Genomic DNA, 19,892 nt, shown 5'->3' with positions numbered 1-19,892 from the left:
GTTTTAATGAGTTAAGTGAATTAGTGCAATAATTTTTTTTTAAATTGTCTTTGATTTTGGACCTTTCTACTTACATTATTTTTGGCTCTGTTCGTAATTTTTGAGCTTAGAAGTTGAGAGCTATGCATGTGTAATTTGAATAAGATTTTGGTGTCCATTGATAACACTACAAATTTGTGTTTTACTGATATTTAGAAGCTGAGCTGTAGATTGGATTGTGTACAGTGTTCCATGATTTTTGGGCTTGAGAGTAACATGCTAATAGGTTCATAGGTTCATACTAGGCTATCTGACCTAGGGTATTTATAAGCCTAGCCAGAATGGGTTTATATTTAAGCTGGTGAGCTTATCTATAATGCCCGAGTGGGGTATTGTATCGAAGGCTTTTGCGAGGTCCAGGTAGGCTGTATGGACCACCTTCCCCTCGTCAATGGCCTTGGTGACTGTTTCAAAGAAATCAACCAGGTTTAAGAGGCATGATCTGCCCTTAACAAAGCCGAACTGGGTAGGATCCAGTGTCTGTAGGTCCCCAGTATCTTTATTTATGAGGTCCATGATGATCCTTTCCATAGCTTTGCAGACCAAGCTAGTCAGGCTTATGGGGCGATAGTTTCCAGGATCCGTTGAGGTACCACCTTTGTGGAGAGGGACCACAGTTGCTGTACGCCACTCTTTGGCTACATATCCTGTAGTAAGGCTGAGATTGAACAGTAGTTTTATGTTTGGGTTTAGCTCTTCTTGGAGTTCATGTAGGACACAGCCCGGACACCGTCGGGTCCCATTGATGCTGTGCTTTTTGCTTTGGAGAGGGCGGCTCTCACCTGAGCATCTGAGATGTCAGGGGCAGCACTCTGCTGGGATAGATATTTGCCCTTTTGGTGGGGAGTTTGCACTGAACCTGTCAGCTAGGATGTTGGCAATGTCTGTGGGTTCGGTGTATTTTTTGTCATTTTGGACTAATTCTGAGCATATCTGGGAATTACCACCCAGGTTCCTAACATAACTAAAGAAAGCTTTGTGATTATCCTTAGTGTCCTGTGCAATTTTTCTCTCGAAGCTGGCCTTAGACGATTTTATGAGTGCCCATAGTTTTTTGCTAATACTGATCAGAGATGTCGTCCCTTTTTGAAATTTTGCTCTATCATTTAGTAGCTTCCTCCTTCTGTTGTATAGTTTGTTTATGGCTGGGGTCCACCAGACAGGACGTCTGCCTTTGGAGGATTGGGTCTTGGTTTTATTTGGGATTGCATGATCCATGCATTCCTGAAGGTGTTCATAGAATGCATTTATAAAGGATTCTGCGGTCTGGGCCGTATTTTCCACAGGCCCGGGGGCTTTGAAGGATTCCACCTCGGTTTTGAGGAGTGTGAAATTTGCTTTAGAGAAGTTTTTCACTGTGGTTTTCTGGGCAGGGGGTCGTGTCAGGATGTGAATATCCAGTGAGATTAGTTTATGGTCTGATCTTACCAGTGAGGGATACACTTCTGGTCTGGAGCATAGAGTCCCCATGTTGGTGATGATGAGGTTATTGTTCTATGGGAAGAAGGATGAGAGCGAGGTGCCCCCTTACGTTAATATTCGAATGAATTATTTCCAGCTGTCCCTTTTCTTTCCTCATTTGTTTTTTAGATCACTTCCTATCCTTTCTTTAACTGTTGCAGAATACTGGAGTTTCTTGTACTTATGTATGGTGGGTTATATGCCCACTGGTCTGGCTGGGGTACAAAGTACAAGTAACATCCTCTTAGTATGCAAAGTAGGAATAGATTGCACAACTCTAGGGTCAGTAGGATTTGGCTTTAGCCTTTTAGAAGTGCTAAAGGAGATGTTTATGACTGTATGCTTTATAATGTGCTGCTTGAAGTTCTTTGCCCTTTTACTATGGATCACTGGTAGGTGGTAATTCCTGGTTTGGTGAAACCATTTTTCTCTCAACTCAATCAGGTGAATTGTAGGGAAGGGTGAGAAGAGTTTTGGCAGCTTGATTTTCAGTGGACCAGAGTTATGGAAGTTATTTTAGGGTGGGTAGTTATACTTTATCCTTAGTGTTACTTTAATTAGAATGACTGGAAGAATTTCTCAGCTACTTAGTGCCTGTTGTCTGTAATGCTGTGGTTGCTACTTGCACAACTCTAGTGCTAATGCATGCAGAGCTGGGGTTGTATAAGAAGGTATGAGTTGAAAGAAAGTTGTGCTTACTCAGATTTAAAGCAAATGAACTCCACAAACTTCTGATTTATCAAGGGATACATGTAATTTAAAAATATTCACACAGACACACACACACACACACACACACACACATATATATATATATATATATATATATATATATATATATATATATACACAAATAAAAAATAAGTGGATCTTGACAACATGCTTATGTGTTACCCTAAATAACAAGGGTGGACCCACTGACTAAAGCAAGCCCATGCACTAGGTATACCTAATCTTCCACTGACCTCAAGTCCATACCTGGTCTTGCATTATCTGATAGTGTATTTGAGGGTATTACTTAGTATTTTTAAATCCCTTTTTACAGATAGCTTAAAATTTTGTTCTATTGTTGCAGATCTGGTTTATATGAGAGCTCTAATACACAAGTTTTTATGTGAATTTATCATTATTCTTAGAGAAAATGGAAAGAGTCTCTGTGATGCATCTGCCCAGAAATGGAGTAGAATTGAGAGAAGAATGCAATATCATTGGTTAGTAGAGTATTTGGAGAATTGCACATTTATGGTTTTCAAGAAGGTCCTTAAAGGAGAACTGCACCCACAGACTCAAAAAACATGTTTATTTCATCATGATCTGATGGTTCCTGCATTTTAACACCACTCTGGGACTATTTACAGGTTTTTGAATATTTTTATACGTAATTTCTGAGTCTGACCACATGGGGTCTGGCATCTTGAAGTAATTCTGATTGTTTAGTCTGCCTCTAGGTATCCCACAATGCAGTGTTTGTCTGTAAAAAAGTACATCACACAGGCCTCTTTCTTCCTAAAGCTCTTGTAACTACATTAATTTTACATGCATACACTGCAGTCTTTCAGTCAGTTAGTTTTAAGTAACATTTCATTTTGTTCAGTGACTACTTAAAACACAAACAGTGCAAATACCACAAAACAGACTTTCAAAGTGCTGTTTACTGTTGCTTCTTTTTAGAATGGCTAAACTGAAGTCTTTTATGAAGCCTGAATTATAGGTTCATAGGTTCATACTAGGCTATCTGCCCTAGGGCATTTATAAGCCTAGCCAGAGTGTGTTTGGCTTTTGCCACCCATTTTAAATTCATTTTGCTATGCCCTTTTTCGAGGTTAGTATACTGTGCCTCTGTCTAACAGTGACACAGAAGTGATACCCGGGGTAAACCTACGATCTCCCATCCACTCATCAAGATTCCTCTTGAAGAGAGTCAATGAGGGACTCTGCCTAACCTGGACTGGGATTTTATTCCAGAGTGAAGGGAGCCTCTGGGTTATGAATCTGTCCCTCCAGCATGTCCTATTTATTTCAGTGCTGAGGTTCAAGTCTCTCGCATAGCTCGATGGGATTTGGATTTTCTGAGGTGCAGCATGTCCATTAATTCCAGGATGGACAAGGCTTTTATGTCAGGCACAGATCGCCTCTAAGCAGGCGGTATGCCACTGAGTAGAGCTGGACTTTCTTTAACTGGGCAGCATATGGCATCTGTTTGAGCCCTTTGATTCTCTTGGTGAGGTACTTTTGGGGTCTTTCCAGTTGCTGCAGGTGTCTGGTAAGGTACATCCCAAAAGGGGCATTGTACTCAATTATGGGCCTGATGAGGGATGAGTAAAGAGGCACGATGACCTCCCCTGATCTAGATGTGAATCCCTTCATGATTAGGTAGGCTATATAAAATGTTTTTCTAACCACTTTGGCCACGTGGTTGTCAAATGAGAGATTGCTATCAACTTGGGTCCCCAGGTCCCTAATTACTTCTTCTGTACTTAATGGATTACCACCTGTGTGGTAATTTGTGGGCACTTTGTTTTTGGCAAAGGGGATGACTATACACTTTTTGGCGTTTAGCTTAGGCCATGGCTCCGGCACCAGTTGTCTGTTTCTATGAGGCCCTTTTGGAGGATGCTTGTGTCAGCTGGAGAGTCGATTATGGCACCCAGTTTGCAGTCATCTGCGAACTTGGTCAGCCACAGTCCTTCCGTGTTGGCCTGTACCTCCGAGAAATATATACCGAACAAGAGAGGTCCCAGGACTGAGCCTTGTGGGATGCCACTTGTAACTGGTTTGGAGTCTGACATGGCTCCAGCAATTCTAACCATGTGGGTTCTGTCCTTGAGCCAGTTTGCAACCCATCTAGTGACATATAGGGGTTTATATTTAAGCTGGTGAGCTTATCTATAATGCCCGAGTGGGGTATTGTATCGAAGGCTTTTGCGAGGTCCAGGTAGGCTGTGTGGACCACCTTCCCCTCGTCAATGGCCTTGGTGACTGTTTCAAAGAAATCAACCAGGTTTAAGAGGCAGGATCTGCCCTTAACAAAGCTGAACTGGATAGGATCCAGTGTCTGCAGGTCCCCAATATCTTTATTTATGAGGTCCATGATGATCCTTTCCATAGCTTTGCAGACCAAGCTAGTCAGGCTTATGGGGCGATAGTTTCCAGGATCCGTTGAGGCACCACCTTTGTGGAGAGGGACCACTGTTGCTCTACGCCACTCTTTGGGTACATATCCTGTAGTAAGGCTGAGATTGAACAGTAGTTTTATGTTTGGGTTTAGCTCTTCTTGGAGTTCATGTAGGACGCAGCCCGGGACACCGTCTGGTCCCATTGATGCTGTGTTTTTTGCTTTGGAGAGGGTGGCTCTTACCTGAGCATCTGAGATGTCAGGGGGGCAGCACTCTGCTGGGATAGATATTTGCACTTTTGGTGGGGAGGGGGGGAGAAGTTTGCGCTGAACCTGTCAGCTAGGATGTTGGCAATGTCTGTGGGTTTGGTGTATTTTTTCATCATTTTGGACTAATTCTGAGCATATCTGGGAATTCCCACCCAGGTTCCTAACATAATTAAAGAAAGCCTTGTGATTATCCTTAGTGTCCTGTGCAATTTTTCTCTCAAAGCTGGCCTTAGACGATTTTATGAGTGCCCGTAGTTTTTTGCTAATACTGATCAGAGATGCCTTCCCTTTTTGGAATTTTGCTCTATCATTTAGTAGCTTCCTCCTTCTATTGTATAGTTTGTTTATGGCCGGGGTCCACCAGACAGGACGTCTGCCTTTGGAGGACTGGGTCTTGGTTTTATTTGGGATTGCATGATCCATGCATTCCTGAAGGTGTTCATAGAATGCGTTTATAAAGGATTCTGCGGTCTGGGCCGTATTTTCCACAGGCCCGGGGGCTTTGAAGGATTCCACCTTGGTTTTGAGGAGTGTGAAATTTGCTTTAGAGAAGTTTTTCACTGTGGTTTTCTGGGCAGGGGGTCGTGTCGGGATGTGAATATCCAGTGAGATTAGTTTATGGTCTGATCTTACCAGTGAGGGATACACTTCTGGTCTGGAGCATAGAGTCCCCATGTTGGTGATGATCAGGTCCAGTATGTTTTCCCCTCTTGTGGGAGTGGTAGTAAGTTGTTCCATAGCATTTGAGTTTATAAATTCTAGGAACCTTTGGGCTAGGTTGTTGGAGCTAGAGTAATGCTCCCAGTTTATGTTTGGGTAGTTGAAGTTGCCCAATATAATGGTGTTTGGAGAGACCTTCATATTTTCCAGTGTTCTCAGGAAGGCCGAGTGGGGTTCCTAGGTTTTGGAGGGTGGTCTGTAGCAGGCTATAAACTGGAAGGCAGTTTTACCCACTGTTAGTTGCACATGGATAGTCTCTGATGCTTCGTGCTGTGCCACCAACCTGGAGGTGTGGGTATCTTTGACGAATATTGATACTCCCCCTCCTTTTGTGGTTCGGTCCAAGTTTTGGGGCAGAAAAGCATGGTATGAGGTATAACCTGGTAGTGCTGGGGTGCTCTTGGGAGCCTTGAACCAGGTTTCTGTTACTGCACAGATATTGATGTTCTCCATGCTAAGGAGAGTTTTGAGTGCATGCATCTTGAGGTTTAGACTTCTGGTGTTGAGTAGCATTACTCTTAGATTCTTATCCCTTGTGATACCTATGGAGGTGGGTTTGTCTTTTGAGCCTTGCCTAAAAAAGGCACTATGGAGGTAGAAAGAGCCTTTGCCAATATCCGAAAGCCCAGGGGTGACAGGTGCAAGCCGTCCCTAGCAAAGCATCGTGACTTGTCGAGCATGTCATCCCAGGCTGACAGGCATTGGATCCCCTTTGAATGACACCAATACTTAAGCCAATTGTTGAAATTGATCATCTTGTCTTCATATTGTGGCATCATTCTTGGTGAGGGTAAGATGCTACTCAAGGTCAGGGTCATACCGGCCTGGGCTACATGCTCAGAGAGCTCCTCTATGTCTCTTTTCATGTAGTCCAGGGAGGTATGTCTCAGGTCATTCACACCAGCATGGACAATGACTGAGTCATATTTGTACTTGCCTTGGAGTGACCTGAGTGCTTGTGTTATGTGGTGGATCCTAGCGCCCGACAGGCAGCTCACCGTGACCTTCTCCTTGTTCAGCCTGGTGAGCGGGATGTCAGTGTGCCTGACTATAGAGTCACCTATTACAAGTGTATCAGGTGTGTTGTTTAGCCTTAAGGGCTGTGACTGTTCAGCACACTGGCTTTGTGAGCTATGTGTTGCACGTGTTTTGTTTTAGGGTAGCGGTTGCTTGGGTGTCTGCTTTGGAGGTCTCTGCTGCTTAGGCAGATTTTTATTTAGAGCCTCCTAGTATGTTTTTGTGTGTTTATGTGTTTGGTTTGCTGTTGTGGTAGGTCTATGTGAGACTGGAATTGTAGTGAGTGTGGTTTCCTTCTCCTCCTGACTGGTTACGCCAGTAATGAGTTGAGAGAGCTTAGCCTCCAGTTTGGCTGTATGGTTGCATCTCTCACATTATACTACTTTGACTCATCATCCATCCCCCTTTACACCTAACTTCCCTAGCTGTCAAAGTGGTAAGGGTAATTTGAGCTGTTACCTGCTGTGATTGACAGCTCACAGCAGGAGACTTGACTCATGCACAGTTTCCTTGTTCTAGCCTTTACTTTCTGTATGGGTAGGGAAAGGACCAGGGAGCTGTAACATCACAGCATGGGTTGGTTTTTAGGATGGTTGTGGTGATGTCAGTTTTGGGAGGGAATTGGCCAGAAAACTATCTGTAGTAATTGGCCTTGATGCCAGCAATGAATTGGAGACTGCAGCAAGCTTTACCAGGGCGGGATAAAAGTTTTTAGAAAGTGAAACCACCCAGTGCAGTAAGGTACTGTTCTAGTGGAGGGAAAAAATCAATTTAATATATTTTAAATGCCGTATTGTGGTTTATTCATAGCAGAGACAGTAAGTAGGGAGAAAAAGGACAGAGAAGTTGAGCATTTAATAACAGAATCCCATTTTTGTTGGTTTTGGAGGTGCTTCAAAACATGTTTTTAGAGGAAACCTTTGCTGATAGGTGGTCAGATTTGACCAAGAAAGTAGAGTACAGGTTGTAGATAAGAAGGCAGTACAGGATGTAGATAAGATGATAAAAGCAAGGTAAAGACGATTAACACCTTGATGGAAAGAGGAAGAATTTAGTTGAGAAAACTGACATTAACAAAACAAAGGAATGTTTGAACATTTTGTTGCTAGTTGCATAGGTGTGCCAGCTTCTAATGTGGCAGTTAAGCCCCTCCTTAACACATGTATTTGGTTTAAAGGAGAGCTTCACATCTAACTTAGATAGCATACTCAGAGGGTAACATAGAAGGAGTCCTGTTTTTAGCAGTGGTATGGTATGTTGTTTATTGATTATCACCTGGACAGTTACATGTTCCAGTATGACATCATTCGTCATTTGACAACAAACAATGAGCTTCTTACCAAATATGGATGCACTCCCACAGATCCTCATTGACGTAAATGCATGGTAGGGACTGAAGCCCATTAAAGAGGGGGTGTCTCCTTTGCATTGGAACCAAGTTTCCATCACAACACAATTATGTATAGGAAGGCTTCAAGATCAGACATTTTGATGCTCAAGCTTCTAGCACCAAGCAGTTCTACCTTAATATTGTCTGTATTAGACTTTGCTACTTCAGAATGTCCTTGACTTGAACTTTTCCAGAAAAGGCACTGTGAGTGCCCAAAACCTTTCAGCAATATGCAAAAGCCATGAGATGAGAGGTGTGACCTATCCCTAGCAAAGCAGGTGAGTTGCTTAACTGTCTTGTCCCAGGCATATCCCCCTGTAATGAAACCAATTAACTAGCCATTTGTTGAAGCCCCTTTATTTTATCTTTTAACCTCAGGCATGATTCTTTGTATTCAGGGAATATTGCTCAGCACCAATGACTGACCTTCCTTTGAGACATAACATGTGAGCCCAAAGGAGAAATTCTTAAGATCATTGACCTCCACATTGCTAACCATCATACTCATGTCTAGGATGGCAAAATGTATTGAAGGCCCTTTTAACATTCTGTAGTCCTAGCACCAGTGAGACATCTTATTGCAAGCCTCTTATCCAATCTGGTGAGTGCAGTGTTAGTGTGCCTCACTATGGAACAGCCATTAATAAGAGCCTTGTGACTTCCTGAAGGTCTTTGGGATTTTGGGGGTACAGGCTTGCAATTGTGATAAATTGCAATAGGGGTATGTGGGGAACTGGTATTGACAGAGATATGTGTGAGTCCTTAAATGTCTGGCTTGTACTAGGAGGTTTAGGCAAATACTTTTTACCCACCACAGCATTTATCGGTAGATAGTTGCCTAAGTGTTTATGTCTCTCACAAATGAAATCAGAGTATTTAAGAAGTAAAGAGTTGTTAATAAACATAAAGCAGCTACCACACTGCCTCAAAAGGCCCAGAACAAGCAGATTAGTAAGAGAAGGAGTATAATCAGGTCATGAGTCCATGATGAGAGGAGCCATATGTAAGTGATGTGATCAAGTAATGTGATCATTTAATCAGGGAAAGGTTAAAGCATCTATTTTTCATGTAAAAACTTGTTTTTCTTATTTGGGGGGTAATGGTAGTCTGTTACAGAAAATAAGTACCCTCCCAAAGTTATCCCACTCCTAAAAGTATCAGGTAGTGCCAGTACCATGGCATAAATGGATACATCCCTGACTATGGCCCAAGTAATCTGAGTTCGATTAGTGGCTATGGCAGTTGAGGTGCTATCAGGGGAGGGATGGGTCATTCCTGTCCTTGAGGATGGAGGACAGTGGGGTGGGTGTTCCCCATGACATTGCTCTGCTGGGCGACATAGCGTAGCTACTGAGAAAATGAGGCGAGGCAATGTGCATTCCGATTGCATGCCCACCCATCAGGGCATAACCACATAGCCATAAGAAAGGAGCTGTAACAGTGGTAGACCATAAAGAAAAAAAACAGCCAAAGGCAGACAGCACTGACCCCCCCCCCAGTTGCCTTCAAGTTCCATGTCAGCCCCGAATGCAATCTCAGATATAGTCCAAGAGTAGCATGGAGTGACTGGTTGACCTGACAGTGGACATGGGGCAATGGGTATGACTGTTATGATGAAACAGGGGAGCAAAGCAAGATCCAAAAAATATCAGGGAGCAGCACCATTATCTGTGATATGCTGGTAGCTTCTTTAAGATAACAGGCTAATTAAGTAAGCACTCTCATTCAGAAAGTAAATGCTGTCAAATTACAAGTGAAAGGAAAACATAGCTACTTAAAAGTGAATTAAGAAGTGTCTCTATAAATATGTGAATACATTAGACAATAATCTTCATGAAACAGAAGCATGATGTATAATAGAAATATAGTTAGCACACTTACATTTGGTGTTAGAAGACCAGGAGGCCGTGAGTTCTGAACTCATTTCAGGTGATTGAATTGCAGACATTGCAGGGTGGTGCTGCACTCCTGAGTGTGTCATCCTTCAAATGAGATGATAAACCACAGTCCCACCTGCTTGAGTTGTTGGTAGTTCAGGTGGATGTAAAAGATCCCATGTCCTACATTAAAAAGAATAGAGGAAGATGTCCTAACCAAATTTCCTTTAGTAGCATACATTCCACCTCAGAGTCTCCCTGAAAAGAGGCCAATAACCTAGTGGGACTAACCCAGTCAGCAAAGGGTAAGTAAATACAAAATAATACTGTCATTTTGGAGGTGTTAATCTTGATGAAAAGTGTAGAAGAAATATCATTGTGGGTGAGCGCAGAATGTAATGGATGCAAAAGAACAGATTTATGTTGATTGATCTGAAGTAAGAGAAAGACATTAAAAAGTAATAAAATTCCATGATACTCCTAACATGGGCATCATTCTTCAAATTGGCAAACTTCTCTTTTATGAAGTAGCTTTAGACATGAAGTTGAATAATTCCTTATAAAAACGTAATTAATACTGTGCAACAAGGTACCATGCAATGTTTCCCATTATGTCCATAAAAATAAAATGGCATGTAAACTGCAACTGGCATATGCCACATAGTTTTAGTACATCAAAACAAAGATGACATATATACCACAGATGTGCTATCTGTGTATAAGAAGCTGTCAACATATGTAACCATATACAGGACTTCCGGACTGTTTTGTTAAGCCTGATCTATTCAAGAACCCTAGCTCCAAAGTAGTCTTCTGAAACTGGCGAGTTGTCTATTTCCAGGCTGCATGCTTTTGAAGGAGCCATAGTGTTCATACCAACATGTTTCTAAAATCATGGCTTGACTTCTCCCTCAGGCTGCATTCATCTGGAATTACAGTGCCTCACTGTTGTCTGTGGGTATACTTTTTTCTAGACTCAGTGGCTTGAATATACTTCAGAATGTAACCATTGCATTTTTATGTATCTGGTAACATATGTCTCTCTATGAACTAGTTCACCACTGTGGCACATGGTTTACAGGTACATAAAATAACAGAGAAAAGGAAAATGGAAAATAAAGATGCGGAAATTTCTCAGGTCAGAGTACAACATACAAACAAAAACGTCATATCTAAAAGAAAATTGTGGTTGTTTTATTTTTTGCAGCTTTTACTAGTGTGTGTATATATATGTGTGTGTGTGTGTGTGTGTGTGTGTGTGTGTGTGTGTGTGTGTGTGTATATATATATATATATATATATATGTACACATGTTATGCAGTACTTTAAATATTCACAATGATGTGAATAGTCAGACTTTATCTGTGGCATGAAGGGTAAAGAAAACTGGAAATGTTGTTTTGGCAGTCTGTAAATTGTTATTGTAATATAAAATATGTCTTTGAGAGACCAATTTTATAGACATTTGTTTTTTATCGACTTATTAATCCAATTACCATACTTTACTCAAACAACAACAGTATGCAGCTAGAAAGTATACTATATCCTTGCAGACACTGGGGACCAGAAAAGAAATTACATTTGGGTACACCGCTGTCAATGCTAGGGATTTCTGTACCATGCAGACATATGAGATAGAAAGGCTATTGATGAAATAGCTGTATGCGTACTCAACACTAGATTGTAGCTGATATCCAGGCTTATTCTTATTGGTAACATTTAGCAGTATATAGTCCCACATCATATATAATAGCTAAACAAGTCCTGCATATCAGCATGGACATTACAATTCTTTTTGGCAGATAAACTCTTTAGGCAATTGCTTCACTAGCAGCAGTGAATGCTGAAAAAATGAATGTCAGTATTTCTGTGAACAAATCCCAGTACATTATCTGTACAACTAACATTTTAATATATTTTGTAAGTGGAGAATTATTTCATAACAACAACTGATCTGCCTTTTTGTGGCACTAATAATTCAGTCAGCCAATTCACATATATTTGTGCCAGAAAGCTTGTAATGTCTATAATGCTTACTCTCCCTTGATAATACACAACAGAAAATTCTATATTTCACTGTGATCCGGTTTCTTGTCTATTTCTGTGGTCTAAAATGTCACAGTGTCATAACCTCAAGTAATGCCTTGTTATGAATAAGTGTATGTTCTTGAAGTAGATATGTATGAACTAATGTCTTTGACAGAGGCATCTTTTTCATGCATGTGTATACAGGAATGCAATTTGTTGTTCATAGAAGCAGATAAAGATCATTTGGCCTACCTAAATTAACGGTCTTCCTATATACTGATTAAGCTGTAGAGCTTTTCCTCCACTCCTTACAATTTGGGTTATTTCCTAGTAATCTTGAATTCATTTCCTTTTTGTACTATATGAATTTGTTAGGTAAGCTATTAGTTCTGGTTGCATTCTGTCTGTGAAATATTAATTGCTCATGCCTTTTTTGATGAGTTCTTACAGTCAGACTGTGTTGTCTGATTCTTGTATATTTGTGTGCATGTCTTAAAATCTTAATTACATTTAATTTGTAATCTAGGATTTTCTTTTCTAAACACTAAAGTAATGGCAGTCATATTGCACTATTTGGTTTGATAAATCTTTTTGATTGCATTGTTTTCTGTTTATATATATATATATATATATATATATATATATATATATATATATATATATATATTATATAGAGCATAAAAGTACAGAAAATGTTGACTGTTTAAAAGTATACCAATTGGTATGTAATGGTTGCATTATGATTTTTTTATACTCTCCCCAGCTAACACACAACTGAAAATGATAAATACTAGCCAACCTGCAGTTTTGTTACTAAGGCCATATTATATTCATAACACAGCCAGAGGCCATTAACTGTCATAGCCTTCTCATTGTTGATAAGCAGTGTCACTGATGCTTAAGCTTCCCTGGTCATTAAGGCTATCTGCCAACATCTGAAATATATTAGCTTTCCTATTAATGGCAACCTCCATCAACATCCCTCATATTACTAGTTTTAATAAAATGACAACATAGTTTATAACAAAGTATGTTAATTCCATACTGTCCCTTCATATATAATCATCCTCATTTTCCTTACAGGATATCTGACTGGTATAGAATTGTATTTCTGGTCCCTTTTCACATCATTTTCTGCACATCGTTATAAAACAAAGCATTGATCATGCTTGCTGAAGGGATCAGGTTTACTCAAACCTTATTACCGGTATACAGTTGAAGGTCCTTTCACTGTTTAGTGGCATGACAAAGTGTGACACTGTATTACCAGTGACAACTCATTCACTCCGCTATACTGAATGCAGTAGTAATCTCTCTTTTTGGTTGACTGGGCAGTGGTGACACATGCACTCTTCTTTATTTCAGTTTGTTTTTTGCCGTGAATGCAAGGAAGAATACCATGAAGGACAGTGTAGCTCAATCCAAGGGACTGAAGGAGCAAAAGCACTGCAGGTAAGTAATCCAGTTAAGTGTACATATTCTGGTGTCAGTGCAAAAATAAAAGCACTACAGCTATGTAATCCAGCTAAATGCATACACATTGTAGTGTCAGTGTTTATGCTATAATAAGGCACTGGTTAAAAGAGATGTCATTGTTTTGCCCTTCGTTAACATGCAAAAGGTAGGTGTAGCTATGTGCATGTTATGTGCCAACAGCTATGCCAATATGGTTTTGGCCTTTTAAGAAGAACAGCATGTTTTTCGAGGACACAGTTATGTGAGGCACATTTTTTTGTTTTCTACAGAAGGTTTGTGGATGATATTTATTTGCTGTGGGGAGGGTCTTTGACCAGTTGAAAGAATTCATAGAGTATCTACACACTACTACTACTTCTTTCTTAAGGTTCACAAGTCATTATTCATTGGATTTTATTGATTTTCTTGTTGTGCATATTGTCAAACATTAAAATGGCTTTTTTAATACAGGATTGCATGGGAAATCTTGTAGGCATAACACAGACAGTATTGCAAAGACAGAGTATGCATCCAGCCTACATTTATAAGAATGTCTTGAAAAGTTAGGCCCTACGTATGTCCAGGTTGAACAACCTGGATGAGGGGTTTCTTAGAAATGTATCTACTCTGAGAACTGAATTTGAGGAGAGGGAGTATAGACCTGAAGAAATTGAGAATGTATATAGGGAGGCTGTGAGTTCAAGAGCTGACAAGGTAAGACCCTCTTTTTCTGAAGTACCTAGGAATATGGGTAGTAATTTAACCTCCGAGGGGCCCAGGGTGTCAGATATGAGCACTGTACCTATTACGCTGTATTATACCAGTGACATAGAAGTGATATGTAGAGCCATTAGATCTAACTGGTCTATCCTTCAAACAGATAACTTGATTGGGAATGCAGTAGGAGATAGACCATTTATTAGATACACAAATAAGAAGTCTTTAAAGAGACAGTTGTGTTATTGAACGAACTATGTATCTGCAGTCACCCAGCATGGCATACAAGGTACAAGGAGATGCCACAGATGTAGTTTTTGCACTTATATTAGAACATCTAATGTTTTGTCCACCCCCTCACAGGTATTATGTATTAAATTAAATTAAATTGTCAGCAGATTGTAGTACATTGAATATGGTTTACCTTGCCTTATGCAAAGTGTGCACAGGCTTTTATGTAGGTAAAACCAATCAAGATGATGCGGGAGCATCTTTATAATACCCAGGTGGGAGCTATTAGAAGTGCATTGGGCAAACATACCTTGGAATGTGGCCCTACACATAATTTCAACTTTATGGTAGTGGAGATTGTTAAGAGGAGTTTAAGTCAAGGTGACATTAGGAATCAAATTGAGAGAATGGAGCTATGGTGGATGATTAATTTACAGGAAACATACCTTGGAATGTGGCCCTACACATAATTTCAACGAGGAGTTTAAGTCAAGGTGACATTAGGAATCAAATTGAGAGAATGGAGCTATGTGGATGATTAATTTACAGGAAGGTACATTTCCTGGGTTGAATGGAAGGGTTTCCTTGAAGCCTGTTTTAAAATCTAGGGATGTCCCTCACTAATATAGGTACGGGCTCTTTAATATAATTTGGCTTTAATGGAGTGTTAATTATATGTGTTGTTTTACTGGTTGACTTGTATTTGAATTTTATTATAACTAATCTGTGTGTTTGAGTTTTTACTGAATGGTTTGAAGAAGCACCTCTGGGGTGAAAGAGCTAACCTGATCTAATAAACGTTTTTTTGTTTTTTATCTGCCGTGTTTCTGTGTCGAAGTTAGTTCTTCTGTTACATTACGTGGTTACTTCTGATACAGTTAATTCCTTGTGGGGACTTTTGTTTTTGACAATTCTGTTAATTACAACGGATTTAAAACATTATTTTTGTTGTAGTTGATCATATGCCAGTTAATGTAAGAGGGAAAGATAGAGACAAACTGGATTACTTGGAATATAAATGGCAAATTTTAAAGCATGCATGAGGGTATTATGGAAGAAATTATAGTATTAATTTTAATTGCTGTTTCAAAAGAAAATGTTTTAGATAGTATTTAAAAAGGTTTGTATTTTTATGTTCAAGTGATCGTAGGACACTTATCCTGAGCATTGCAATAATATTTAAATGGAGAATTTTAATCTGATGAAGCCTGGCTACATCTTATTATCTGTGTACTCCTCTATGGCAGAAGCACCAACTTGTCATAAAATTAGTTTTATTATTTTCATGTGGGCTTGCTCATTTTCTCCACAATTTTCAGTCTTTCAGAGTATTAATACTTTTAAGTGGACTTTGGTACATGTATTTGTTTATTTTTTATGTTTATACTTATCCTGAGAAGTAAGGTTACCCATATATACACAGGTATATGCAGGTGTACACATGCCGTAAAGTGAATATAGCTTTCCAGTAATGTCCCCAGCTCCCTTCAAAACCACAAGTAACAAAGTCTGCAGATTTGTTACCGTGTCTCCTTGCAGAGAACAACACTGTACATATTGACAAAAAAAAATAGATGGCTTACTGTTCAGCAGAGAGATGACCTTATGCTAGGTGCTCTGTTCTTTAAACTTCTTAAACTCAAATCCTTTCCATTTCTTGCAGGGAGACAATTTCATAGACAAAAACACTGCAGACATCAATCCCTGCCAAACAACACCATATCACTTCAGATCCTGTCGACACATGTAAAGGTGCACACTGGCGCACACAATAAGTTGAACTGTAGTAATCATAAATTTAAAACTGTAGACCCCAAATGGTGAGAATTTCTGCTCACCTCATTAAAAATAAAAAAAAACATAGAATTGTGAATACCATTTGAGGATCATATACTCTATGCAATTCAGTGCAAATACTTTGCTATATATTTAGTAACCTTGACAGCCTGTATTTATAACATAGACAAATAGTTGTTGTTAACTGTACTCATTTCCATGAAACTGTGTATAAATGTTAATATTGTAAATATTGTACATGATATCATACTACTCCGCGTCAGTGCCTGCATCTCCCATTTCTATCTCCTCTGTTTTTCTCCAACATTACCACCCTTGAGTAAATACTTACTAATGTATTAAGTAGTATTTCTTTAATCTGCAATGCCACGAATCCCCAATTTGTAAATATTTGTGTAACAGTTCAGACTATGTATTGTTGAATACTTTTGTTTCCTATTCCCGTTCATGGCTTTTTATTTTTTTGTGAGTGTTCACAGGCCTTATTCTAGGGCAGAGCTTGAAATGGGACCACATGAATCAGTGTCCTACCCCAATTAGATAGATATTAGATAGATAGATATGGCATCATTTTAAGGACTGAAGAGACTGTCGCTTCCAAGTGAAAGAATTATTGAAGAAAAGGGTGGCTAGTGTTGGATTCATAGGTGGATTGTCATTAGGGGCAAGATATAACAGTGACCCTTTGATAATTTAAGAATATAAAGTAGATTATTTAAGAATATAAAGTAGCTTTTCTTTATTTTAATGTCTCAGCCTTATGAAAAAAAGGTTATCATCAGTGCCACATTATGAGGCTGTTCACTACAGTAGGAAAATATGTTAAAAAGAAGTGGATCGTTGTTGAGTATAAGCTTTAAAACTAGAGCAGATGTTTTTGTTCATTACATGTACTGAGCACAGAGAGATTGTATACCTGCTAATGTTTGGGTTCTGGGTCAACAAACTGGTCATAGGGGATTCAGCACCCCTAGTTTACTTGTTACCCTCCCCTCATGACTTATCCGAGGTTTTAAAGCCCCAGACAAAACAGCACCAAATTAGAATCACTTTTCACCACTACCAAGCCGTTGAGTGTGCATCTGTGCTGGAAGTTTATGTCTTTTTTGCTTTCTGAGCCTGTTAGTCTCCTTATATGATGCGTCCATTGATTAATTAAGTGCTATAGTTGTTAACCAGAGCTTTTGATTAATTAAGTGCTATATTTGCTAACAAGAGCTCTCATGTTCTGTATTATGGCTGCTAATATGTTTTCCTAAGTATTATGACCTTCTACTGTTTTGAAAACAGTGATACATGGTGTTATTAACTTTTGTCATTAACTTTTTTCATACTGCAGTCCGCCTCTGCTTATGTCTACTGCTCTGCTGCTGTGACCACAAGGACTCTCGGTCTTTTTTAACCTGTATTGTGCTGTCTTACTGAATGATAGTGTTCATATTATTGGCCATTGTTGTTTGTAGAAACAGAGTGCAGAACTCAGGTGGACAACCACTCCAGTGTTGTTGTAAGCAATACATTTTGTGCTCACTGTTACTTGTCCTGCCCTATATATTTACTGCATGTTGAATGTAGTATATCCCCCTAAAATAGAACCTTGCGTATGTCGAACACTTAATGCTGTTAGTAGGACCTAACTTGAGCTGATCTACCTTGTCACTAGTGCATTTTTATTGTATATAGCATTATATTCCATAGGCCATACTCGCAAGCATTATTATAGCTTTGTTTGATATTAAAGGGGTAAAGCCTTACCATTTTTTACAGTATGCATGCTATGCGCTTTTTCTATGTGCAGCATACTTTTGCATAACTCAAGCACACAAGCACAGTGTAGTTTATTTCTGATATTAATTGAATCCTTGTTTTGTTTGCAATAATATTTTGTGCTGTGCCTATGTACCATAAACCATACTACTGCACAGCCCATCCACTCTTGTGCACAATAATTTATGATGAAGCCTCACTATTAAATATTTTACTACTAAAAGTAGTCGCACTGACCTTAATTGGACTGGATACTGCTGGTTATCCAGCATTAACGTCAGCCCAGTAGTGCCACCTGGTGGCTGGAAAAGCACCCTATTGTGTTATTTGATCCAGCTGAAGCCTTAACTGACTTCTATAGTCATTCCCCATAAGTCTGTTAGATCTACCGCAGGGCACCTATAGCTCTGCCCTCTGCCTATTTTTTCTAGTAATCAAACTTGTTTTTACAGCTCTTTGTGCTTTCTATGTACTTCACAACCTACTTAACACTGTAATCTCTCCATGTTTTTTATAATCACAGAGCGTCATAAGAAACACCGCACCGGTCCCAGGTTCCAACAAGTAACCTCCTGCTTGCAGCCTCATTGAACAAGTGACCTCTCAAGCTCCTATTTACAAGACATTTCAAAGGTTAATTTCAACATAACCAATTGTTAGCTCTACACCAGGGTTGGCAGTGGGAAAGTGGTTTTAGCAACAGATCCTACAAGCTATCCAGGCAAAGCCTAGAACCTGTACTGTAGCCCCCCCCAGCTGCTTGCTCACTATCTGCCCCCCCCAACCCCCTTAGTGCAGTCCTCTTAAAGTCTTCATAGTTCTTAGTTGTTAAACTCTACCCCTGGATAAATATCACAAGTTAACAAGCCTCAGCCAAGACTATTTTTCCCACATTAAACACTGGCCTACTTCTGTTCCCTCCATTAAACTCAAGTTTTTGCCACACAGCTTAAAGATTGTTTCTGCAGTCACTTACCTGCATGGCTTGTTGCAGCCCCACTCAGTTCACCCTCACTAAAGCCCAGGTTCACTCCACTCCCCTACCCTACCCCCATTTCTCACCCGCCTGCCCCCGCACTACTCGTACATTTATTCCTAGCCCAAATCACCTGACTCACCTACCACACCCACCACCAAATTACACACACACACACAAGTCTACAAAAATAGCGACACCCATACACCACTAGGCTACCACCCCCCTCCCCTCAACCCACCCACTTCTATAACACATTCTACTACTCCTCTGGTAAACACTGCACACACCTTTCACTCCCCCACCCACATCACTGCAACACATAGATCTCACTGACACTATGACGCATGCCCCCACTCCTACCACTGTTCCATCCCCATACTCCTGCTCTCCTTAACCACCTCTCTATACTTTCCCTCCATTATCACCACTTATCATCACCCACTCATCAATCTACACTGCAGCAGATCCCCCACCTCTCCCCATACCACACATAACCCCCATACAAATACATGCTTACCCAGTCACCCATCACCCTTTTCTCTTGCAACTTGCCTCTACACTCCACTACACCTCACAACCCAAAAAAACACCCCAACCTCAGACTCCACTTCTTAACTATACTCTGCCTTAAAATAATTACCAACATAGCAGCTCAACTGTTGCTAGGTGGTGACATCCACCCCAACCCTGGCCTAGCAATTATCCCTAAGGACTCACCCCACCTCATACCTCCCATTTAAGCATAAACTCACTGACATACTTATAGTAAACCTGAATATTCCTAGCATCATGAATAAAATAGAACAGTTACATTCAGCCATCTCCACATACAACCCAGATATAATGACCATTACAGAAACATGGCTTAAGCTCCATATTAAAGAGAATACTATAACCCCACCCGGCTATAACATACTAAGAGTAGACAGAGCACAAAGAAGTGGTAGAGGCATCACCCGTCTTTATAAAACCAACGTAAAAGTTCAGCCACTACAAAAATAAATCCCAATTTTTAACAATGCTGTAACC

At 40.0% G+C, this 19,892-nt stretch overlaps 1 protein-coding gene across 1 annotated transcript in view; it reads left to right on the top strand.

Annotated features, from left to right (window-relative positions):
• The window catches only part of PRKN (parkin RBR E3 ubiquitin protein ligase), a 4,754,857-nt gene that overhangs the window by 4,385,919 nt on the left and 349,046 nt on the right, over nucleotides 1-19,892 (top strand). Inside the window, exon 9 of the mRNA XM_044073232.1 lies at nucleotides 13,283-13,369. Coding sequence (XP_043929167.1) covers nucleotides 13,283-13,369 — 87 coding nt within the window. The remainder of the gene's footprint in view (nucleotides 1-13,282; nucleotides 13,370-19,892) is intronic.

The sequence above is a fragment of the Protopterus annectens genome, chromosome 1.part0 (assembly GCF_019279795.1).
Source record: "Protopterus annectens isolate FY-2018-M chromosome 1.part0, PAN1.0, whole genome shotgun sequence".
NCBI classification, from domain to species: Eukaryota; Metazoa; Chordata; order Ceratodontiformes; family Protopteridae; genus Protopterus; species Protopterus annectens.
This window is presented reverse-complemented; position numbering and strand designations above follow the sequence as displayed.